This window comes from Labrus bergylta, chromosome 7 (assembly GCF_963930695.1).
Source record: "Labrus bergylta chromosome 7, fLabBer1.1, whole genome shotgun sequence".
Classification (NCBI taxonomy): domain Eukaryota; kingdom Metazoa; phylum Chordata; class Actinopteri; order Labriformes; family Labridae; genus Labrus; species Labrus bergylta.
Window position 1 is genome coordinate 4,972,985 of NC_089201.1, and position 10,314 is coordinate 4,983,298.

Below are 10,314 nucleotides of genomic sequence, written 5' to 3' on the forward strand. Positions count from 1 at the left end.
TCGATTTCTCGTTTTATGGTCTGATGAGAGTTTTGTAATTTTATCTTCATATCAGGCTAAAACATGCAACGTTTCTTAGAAGGTTGTTAAGACACTTTATACTTCAATAAAATACAAGTAAAAATCAAATATTGATGCCACAGCAACAAAAACAGGAATCTTATGCAACTAATATGGGGAGAGTTTTTTTTTTGATTTACAACAACTGCAGGCAAACTCCTGCACACTGTGTTTGTATAGTTTAGACAGAGCTCTCTGTCTGTCTCTGTCTCGCTCTCTCTCTCTCTCTCTCTCTCTCTCTCTCTCTATCTCTCTCTCTCTCATTGGCTGGCGGCAGCGTTGTTAACAATATGACTGAAGATCTACAGGTTTTATTAAAGATTCATTCTTTTTTCGATACTATTGAGGATGAAATAATGGAGTTGTATCGATTTAAAACTTGTGGTATTGGTAAGTATTAAGGTATCAAACATTTTGACATCCGGGGCACTGGTAGCGCTGATGGTTAGTGTGCGCGCCCCATTTATGGCCCTGGGTTCGAGTCCGACCTGTGGCTCTTTTCCCGCATGTCATTTCTCTCTCTTTCTCTCTCTCCCTGATTTCCAACTCTATCCACTGTCCTGTCTCTCCATTAAGGGCACAAAAAGCCCAAAAATAAATCTTAAAAAAAATCAATTTAGACATCAATAGTTGCTTCACCAGGACAGTGTGTGTACTGTACAAACATGAATGTGGCACCTAAAGGAGGGCATCAACAGCAAAGAGCTGCACAGTGACTAAAACACAAAACACACGTTGTTCACGTATGAATTTAATCTGCTCAACATGCTTCATACAGCTCTCTTCTCCACACACACACACACACACACACACACACACACACACACACACACACACACGCACACACACACACACACACACACAGCTTTCACCTCTCACACAGAGGCTTCGACCCACCCTGCCTCTCTCCTAACTTGTACACTAATGTTCCTCAGGAAATGTCTGATTGACAAACACACGTTACTGATCGACCAATCAGATGGTGCTTCAGTCACTGTTTGGTTAGGAACGATGAAGCCCTGAAGCTAGTGCGATCAAATGAGAAACATCTTTTTCAGCTGTCCAGCGTTTTCCCCATGATCTGAAGAAAACAAGCAGTTCTGTCTGAATTAATCATGTCATGTGAAAAACCTTTATTTTCTCAAGATCACAGGATCCTTTGAGGAGGAGTGACCTCGTTATAAAGACACAACAAAGAGAGTTTATTTACGTCAATGATTACAATAAATGTGGATTTACTGGGTTTAAAGTGCTCACAGTAAATGTCATTCCTATATTTGTATCAAGGCCGTAATCATATAAAAGCTTTATGACGACTTTGATCATCAATTAATCAATCCATCTTTATTTATATTGCATGTTATCTCGGGACACTTTACAAAAGAGTAGGTAAAAAGTCCTTCCTCATTGCTATATAACAAAGACCCAACGTTAATCTATTATGAGCACTTAAGCAACATTTCTTAGCAGAAGTTACAGTGGCAAGAAAAAACTTTGGGCAAATCCAGGCTCATGATGAAACAGCCAACTACCGAAACTGCGCCGGTCTGGAAAATGGGATAGGGGGAGATGGGATAGGATGCAGGAAGAGGGATAGGAGGATAGGAAACGGGGGGGGGGGGGGTTGGGAGTTGTTCAGGCAGGCTGTCCACCAACGATCCTGAGGAACCTAAGAGAGCTCAAGAGCTCGCAGGAAAAGATGTGGATACCTGCACCAGCCCTTACTTTAAGATTTATCAAAAAGGAAAGTTCAGAGTCTATTCATAAAAGTACAGAGTGTGTCTGCCTCCCGGACCCCCGGGCTGCTAGATGTTCAAAACCTTCAGTGTTCCCAGCAGAACAGTCTCTGCTCTGTGATAGTCCCCTGAAGCAGGTATCTGGTATTTCACTCTTACAAACTCCTTTTCCCAGCAGCCCCCCAGTTTGAGTCCTTTAATGGTACAAGCCCTTATCCTGTACGAGCTCTTATCACAAAGATGTCTCCATTAGTTCTCTACATGTCCTCACTCAGTACGTTTACATGCACCATCAAGTCCAAGACGGTCTTTGCTCGATCAATTGGCCTCCTGGCATTTACCCAGTATACAAACACCGAGAGAGAAATATTTTTTATTTATGTAAGTAATGGATGTCCAGCTCCACATGTTGGCAAGAGAACTGTGAAAACATAGACAGCTCTACAGCTCTGAACATTTTAATCATTATCTACACTTTACTTCTGGTACAAACGGGATGCACACTATCCCTCCAGCACCCGGTGTTGTGCAGAGAAAATGCATGCCTGCTGATAATCGCATGCTACTCGCGGTGCAATGGAAAATATGGCAGACACATATTCTATCTGCTGTATTTTGCATCAACCCTTAAAGTTCCTCTTCAGACACATTAAACACCGTTAGCAGCAGTGCATATTTACGCAGGTTTATGAAAATATGTTTTCTATTCACTCTATAGGGCATTAAGAACACTTAAATCAATTCTAAACTTCAGGTGCTGTCATCATTGATTTCCCCCCAGAAATCGGAGCGACAGTATACATCGTTTTAAAACTGTACTGCGGGGTGCGTGCAGTTTTCGGCAGGCATGCGTTTCTCCGCATAACACCTGTGCGGTAACTTTGGAGCATGTGCAGAATGCCTCATCGAGTTAGGGTGATTGAGGCGTTAATCAATCTCCAACCTGATTATTTATGTAAGTTAGTCCGACCTGGAGGAACAAACTGGTTTGCATATATTTTTAAAAGTCCTGTTTAAGTCGGAATAACAAAATAAATGGACGTTTTCTCACTGCATGTAAACCTACTGAGTCTTTACTTTTAAGATTATTAAGGGAACATCCTCCGTCTATGATCTTACTCTGGTGAGAACAATCAGCTAAGTGGGTGCATATCATTAAAAGTCCTCATTTGCACTTCAATAGCAGCTACACTTCAAATGTCATCACACGAGGAAATAGAAGGTCTTATGTTGTGATGTTGGCGAGAAGAGGCTGAAACAGCTTTAAAGTGGGAGCAATTATCTGTGTCTGTGAGGGAGACGGATCTCCTGGTGATCAGTAAATGGGATCTTCTAATGGGATTAAATTATTTTGTGTACTCTGGTAAACAGTGGCCCTATGTGTCGACTTTTCCCGTTACATATCCGAATTGCCTAACTAAAGATTATCTGAAGAACGACAGGAGGATTATTTTCCCTCTCCATGTTCTCTGAGTTTTCTGTCTCCGCTTGGATCTGTTTTCTATTTTTATCCCTTTGTTCATCCCTCACACCACACAGCTGATCTCTCCCACCTCCTCTCTCCAGGTGATTTGTCTTCTCCCTTTTTTCGCAGCGCTCCTGCCCTCCTTTGATTTTCTCTTCAATGTTGTTTCTCCCTCATCATCTGGTTTCTTTCTCCTCCCCCCCCCTCCCCCCCCTCCCCCCCCCTCCACGCAAACTCTGTGTGCCCACCTTCTGCCTCTTAACGAAACATCTCTGCTCTTCCTCCGGCATCACCTCCATCATTCTTCCTCTCTCACCCGCCCTCCGCCCCCCTCCTCCTCCTCCTCACGCTCTTTCCCCCTTGTGTTGTGGAAGTTGAGCCCTATGTGGGGATGCCTCGACGAAGACCCCTCTCCTTCTGCCCCTGCTGTTCCCCTGAAGGTAACGTAACCTCGCCGCCTACGCTGACGGTTGTGGCAGGTTACCATGGCAGCCGTAAGGATCTACAGTGCAGGGATAACCCCACCCCCCCCAACCCCCCACCCCGTTTGGTCCCTTCCTGTTATCCACCCTAACGGTCCTCCCACTGTGTTCTCACTGTTTGTTGCGTGATCAGGCTCAGTGGATTTCCCCATAATTGTTCCTGACAGGAAATGAAGAATTGAGGCGTTACTCATGAGGAAAGTAATCAAAAATTTGGAAAATTGCTCAAAAAAATACATTTCATAACAACTGCTTTCACTTATCAGACGTAACCTGGTAAAGGTTTTGTCCAGTTTGTCATTTTTCTAAAATATTCACCATAACAGTACACAGTTATTTCATTGATGCGCTTATCTTCCACAAACCAAATGTGGAGCATGACAGATATAATCTTTAAAACTTTCTATTCAAGGTCCTTGGCTACTGCCACGTTCAAGACTTGAACATTTCTTTATTTTAACTTCACCCGAAGTAGGAAAAAGCCTTCGCACCTCCATGTCATCAGACAGGTCTGTAGGAGAGCAATGTGTCCATCGATAACTGAAAGGCAAACTCCCCCAACAACAACAACAACAACAACAACAACAACAACAACAACAACAGGAAAAGAACCCAAACAAAAACCCGACCAACATCAGACCCAGAACAGTATTTGAAGTTCTCCCAACATAATAACTCGGGCAACACAGAAACCCCGGCAGCGTAGGTTGAGACCAGAAGAAGATAAATGAGCGATTAAAAGAGAAACAACAAACTAGAAGCTATAAAACAAGTTAAGAGAAATCTATCCGTCTTAAATGATCTGTGGTATGCACACCCTCCTCCAACAAAACCTTCATTTAAGATATCAACACACTCAGTGATGTATGATGTCATTGTTTCAGTGTCGTTTTGCAGTAACATTATTCTCATTAAAACACAAAAACATTGGGTTGGAGAAAAGCTCTTTTTAATCTATTAGGGAGGTGCTTTGATTTAGGGGGGAAACTGCTGTGCTGCTGTGTCTTTAACAGCATGCTCTCCTTTTTGTTAAATTGAGTCATGAGGCTGCAGAGTCTGTCGCAGTATTCACTTTGGCAGTTTTTTTTTTTTTTTGTCTTCTAAATTTTTGCCTCAACTGAATGTAACGTGTGTCATGTAATCATGAAATGATAATAGCAAGTGAGCGCTGAGCCGTGGCTCGCGGCTATAGTTTGCGGTTTAAGGAATGAGAAAGTTGCATGGTGTGACGATTTGTTATTAATATCCGAGTCTTCCACAAAAAAAACAAGTCTTAGAAAATGAATAGCTCATCTGGTTTGTTCCAGCGTGTAACACCTGTCAGTGGAAATGTTGCCCGTGCTCCTGATCTGTGTGAAGAAACATGCTTTTTCTCAGTGCGCCGTCTTGTTTCTGGTTTCTTTTTTATTGCTGTTTCGGCTTTGTACCGGTCGCCTCTCTCTCCTTTGTGTTTGGAGCCTTGGGCTGAGGGGTGGTTACGGTGGATCAGGGTGTAAGAGTTAAAGAAACAAAAAAAAACAGTGGGGTAGGTTTGGAAACTCAGGCTTGCTTTTATAATTGCTCCTTTGTCTCCACATGTTGTGTTCCTCTTCAGTGTGAGCAGCTCTTCTCCAGCTTTGCCTCTCTTTTCTTGTTAATTAGCCAAAACCGGCCCCGGAGACCACAACTACGCAGTTTATGTGTGCACAATGTTTTTCCTTTTTGTTTTGGAAGAGCCTCCTCTTCCCCAGCTAAGTATGTCACGCTGCATCGAGGTTTGCCTTCCGGCGTTTCATTGAAACCGCTTGGCGCTCCACCTGCTTCAGTCAGATAAATGAAAAAAGGATGCATCCCTCCAGCAGCAGACCTCTCTGAGCATGCCAGGCTGGTCTTATCTGAGTGCAGAGGGCTGCAGGAGAAAGTATGCAGCTGCTCCATCGTGCCAGTTGAGCTGATTTTTTTAAAAGACCTACTCTGCATGAGTCCTGCAGCACCAAACATGCTTTTCTCTGACGCAGACTTAATGCAGGAGCTTAAGCTCTGCTGTTGGTCTCATTGACAATCATCTCATGAACATTTGACCTTGTAATTGAATATGAAAAGGCAGCCAAATAATTAGCCAATCCCCATTTACACTGACACGGCTCAGCATGAATGTGATCTGAGGAGGATTTAATTTCTGGTGGTGGGTCAATATGTGGGCAGGGGAGGATAAAGAATTTCAATGGGCTCTGGGGTTTACTACTCTGTAATCTCTTGGCGTCTGATTGGTGTTTTTTTTTGTTTTTTTTTCCCTTACCACCCACCGTCTCTGAAAAAAAACAAAAAAAACAGATAGACAGACGTAGTTGCAGCTACGTCTGACACAATGTCCAAACTGGGTAACACAAACTCTCAACTTTGCAACAACAGGTGTTGTCCATGCGCGTGCGTGCGTGCGTGCGTGTGTGGGCTGCGTGTGTTTATGTCTGTGTGTGCGAACATGTCAAAGTTGAAAACCTGTAGCTCCACGCCCTCTTCTGGACGCCATCTTTCAGTATGGCGTGACTGACCACGTTTGTAGTCAAGCCCCTCCACCTCCACCTCACACCCCCCCCTCTTCAGCGAGGACATCCTGGCTTGGCTTTCATCGCATCGCCTGCGTCGGTCCTTGAGTCGTTGTCTGTGTGACATCAGTGTCGTCTCCTGTCTCACTCTCTCTTTGTGCTTCGCCCTCTCCTTCCAGGCATGGGCAAGAAGGATGATCCCAAGCTGATGCAAGAGTGGTTCAAGCTGGTGCAGGAGAAAAACGCCCTGGTCCGCTACGAGTCAGAACTCATGATATTGTGAGTACATCGTTATTCCCAAAGATACTTAGCTGTCTCACTACTCTAATACAGACAAAAGAGCTTATTCAAACGCTCTGAAGAAAGGCCTTGTGCCGAAACGTGTAAGCGTCTGTTTATTGTGATGTGAGCCAAATGAAATAGTGAGCCTGTGGAAGAGGGATGTAGGGGCTTTGCAGGCCAGTCTCTTCCCCAGGTCCTGGGCTACGAAAGAAAGAGAGAGACATCGAGAACATCCTGGAAGCAGCTGAGAAGGCTTCTCGATGGCTCTGATGGAAGAGGGGTGACACATGGCTATGTATGCTACCTGGACACAAGTCAGGGCCTGATCACCCCCGGCTGGGTCGCCAGGGTGAGGATGTCTTATGAAAAGACTCGAAAACACCCGATGACCCCTGACCCCTGATGATGTGTCCAGGTTGCACCACCAGGTGTTCTTAACAAAGTGAAATGTTCATGTTTGTCCTCCTTTGAATTTGAGATGTGCTGCCTTTATATCTTTTTTAACATTTAAGGAATAAAAACAGACTCATAAATATCACTATCATTCCCTGAACCTCAAACTGGCCTCACTGAAAGTGTCATAAATCTGTTCTACATTCTACATTCTCTGCCGTAATATCTCTTCATTTCTCTTCCAGGCTCTTCTAAGTGATGATAGATGATAAAGATATTCTGCACTTCATGTCTTTATTTCTGTGATTATAATTTATAAAGCACTATGATTTAAATAAATAGTTGGTTTTGATGGAGTGTATAATTACTACTTAGGGGTATTAAATGTTTGATGGCGTTTGCAAATGGTAGAAAGAAACAACTTTTAATTTGGATAGTTCATTAAATGATCCACTATTTTCTTATTATCTGGGGCTGACAGACATTACATGAACTATTCATCTTCTTCGGGAACCGTTAATGAATATAAATACATCTCATTTAGTTAAATGAAGATACAGCCCTCCCAAAAACTATAAATGCTTACAAGCTAATTACTCATCCGTGGAGCAAACTTAACTCCTCCGGCTTTTTCTTTCTGTCCTGAAGTGCCAGAGAGCTGGAGCTGGAGGACCGACAGAGCCGCCTGCAGCAGGAACTCAGGGAGCGGATGGCAGTGGAAGGTGAGTGTTGACAAAGGGCGCACTCACACGGGTCAAAGTTGAAGCACTGTGCCGGCCGGCTCATCCCCTCGCATATAAAGGTTGTTTAATTGAGGGACTAGAGAAAAGAAGAATAACATACTGTACTCACTGCTTATTTGAATGTCATGTAAGCGTTTCTAGGTCACAGTCATTTTGTGTAAATTTACATGCAGTGTGAAGATAAAGAGCGCTAGCATTAGCATGCTAACACAACAATGCACCGCAAGTTGTTTTGGTTTCATGCTGGTGCTCAAGGGCGACATCTGCTGGATCAAAAAGTCGCACATTCTTCCTTTAACGCTTCCTTGTTTTCCCTGTTCCCCTCTCAGACCAGCTAAAGACGGAGAAGGAGCTCGCTCAGGAGAAGCAGATCCTCAATGAGATGTTGGAGGTGGTGGAGCAGCGGGACTCCCTGGTGGCTCTCCTCGAGGAGCAGAGGCTCCGGGAGAAGGAGGAGGACAAGGACCTGGAGGGTGTGATGCTCTCTAAAGGCTTCAACCTCAACTGGGCCTAAGAGGGGAGTGACGCACGTGTTTATCAAGTCCTGGGGGGAAAAGAACTGACTGAGTGGTCGTCTTTGATCAGAAGACTCTGCTTAACACCTGCAGCAGTGAATGTGTGAAAATGCCCCCAAACACACAAACACTACGACTGTATCTGACCTTAAAGCAGTCTGTTTACATATCCTCTGCCCACAGGCAGTCCTAGTTAATCACTTTGCAGTTTTCGTTCTCTCTCTCTCTCTCTCTCTCTCTGTGGTTGAAGAGGCGAGTGCATTCACAGCTTTATCGTCCCAGCCTTGATGTGGAACCTCTCAAACGAGGAGGGGGCTTTGGGCGAATGTTTAAAGACTTTGTTTCATCCTCGATTGTCTAAAGGGAAGAATGCAGTTCAGTCCTGCTGATGTAAAGGAATTGTAAAGAAATTGTGTTTTTGTGTATAGTTGTGTAGAACAAGTCACATAATCAGCAGGGGTCCTCTTCTCTCTCCCCCTCCCCTTGCCGTGCAGAGGTGCGTTTAAACACTGGGGTGATGTCTCCAGTCTCAATCTCTAGTTTTGTCTGATTCAGTCAGACTGCAGGAAGGACGTCCTCTGCTGGAGCTGCCTTTCTCTCAGTTACACACGAACCACAAAGACGAGGCTCCTTACCCCCCGCCCGCCCCCCCGCACAGTGTTTAGAGAGTCAACACTAAGAATTCATAAAGCATGGCCATGTTTTTTTAATGTATTTATTATCTTTGTTTGCTTTTAACAGATTTTTTCTTTTGTTTTGTTTTGCATTCACAGGAGAGTGCCCACAATCTCATTATCTTGCACTTGTGCACATCTCCCATGCACCCACAAGCCACTGCATGTCAGGAATGAAGGCTGCAAGGCTTGGAATAGAAAAGCGTAACCTTGTCTTTGGTTACTAGGATGTAGAATACAGACTATAGTGCATATGATCACTTAAGCATTTCACATGCCTGGATAATGAGGGGACTCTCCTTGACATGCCGTTCACTGTATATCACACTGACAGTTTGCGTTTACAGAGAGTTGTCCTTATCCAATATGGGATGTTAACTCTTCATATCAGATCCGTTTGCTTCCACATGTGTTCACATTGGGATGTAATCATACTCAAAGCTGACCTCATGGTTGTTAAAGGGAGATCAGCGTAGCTCATATGACTTACTGGTGCCACAGGAATGTTTCTGTTGGTAGATATGCTGCAATATCAGAGGAGAACACCACAAATAAACACACTACACAACATGTTCATCATTAAATGGCAGTGTTAATACATTACCCCCCAACAAGATGCCTTTTTCATTTTCATTCTCTGTACTTACATAATATTTGATTTCTGTGCGCTGATTGTTTTTTGAGGATGTCACATCCGTCTATCCAACTGAAACCTGAGATTTTTACCTTTCTTTCTTTTAAAATACTTTTATACAGCAGCTCCACAAACAAACAGAAGGTGATTTGAAAAGGGGGGGCGCTGAAGTGAATACTTCATGAGTACCATGCATCAAACAGGATCAGTCCAAACAAACTGTAAGAAGTGGTCATAGTGCTGCAGCAGCACAGGGACACTAGAGGATATATATCTATGACTTGGTATGAGCTGTGAATTCAAAACACAAAGTTACATCATTTTAAAGGGTTGTTGTTTTAGTTGGTGTGAGATAAGTTTGAAAATGATTGTATTGATATTTATTAACATGTGTGCAAACTGTATTATATGTAAAGAAAAAATGAATCCTAATTTTTAAAGCGTTCCGTTGACACATGACGTGTAATGTAAATGCTTCATGTAGCTGAGATGCATAGGGGTGTTGGATGTATGCTGAAAAAAAAAAACGGCAATAAAACAATGCAGTTGTTCTTTTACGTGTTTGTCCACTCAAATCTCCTTCTTGACGGTTGCCATGGATACGTTTTGATCGTCTGTCTCATTGGCACACAGCTAACGACCTTGTAGACCTCTGCTCTCAAACCTTATTTTTCTCATAGCGGAGCTTGAGCTACTTGTTATGAGCAGAGACGCTGCTTGTCAACAGGAAAGGCAGGCAACCACTACGGGGCGCCAGACCAGAAGGGGGCCCTCCAACCAGTGTTCATCCCGCTGCTTCGGTTGC

The 10,314-nt window shown here is 43.7% G+C and overlaps 1 protein-coding gene across 18 annotated transcripts in view; it reads left to right on the plus strand.

Moving 5' to 3' along the window:
• mical3a (microtubule associated monooxygenase, calponin and LIM domain containing 3a) overlaps window positions 1–10,066 on the plus strand; it is a 101,428-nt gene extending 91,362 nt beyond the window's left edge. For 13 of the 18 annotated variants that reach the window (XM_065956533.1, XM_065956536.1, XM_065956540.1 and 10 more), the window contains 4 exons: window positions 3,636–3,701; window positions 6,448–6,547; window positions 7,592–7,665; window positions 8,016–10,066. In XM_065956533.1, the coding sequence (XP_065812605.1) occupies window positions 3,636–3,701; window positions 6,448–6,547; window positions 7,592–7,665; window positions 8,016–8,200 (425 nt within the window). In that variant the 3' untranslated portion in view covers window positions 8,201–10,066. The remainder of the gene's footprint in view (window positions 1–3,635; window positions 3,702–6,447; window positions 6,548–7,591; window positions 7,666–8,015) is intronic. The other 5 variants (XM_065956538.1, XM_065956541.1, XM_065956543.1 and 2 more) reach the window with 1 other exon arrangement.
• The last annotated feature ends 248 nt before the right edge of the window (window positions 10,067–10,314 follow it).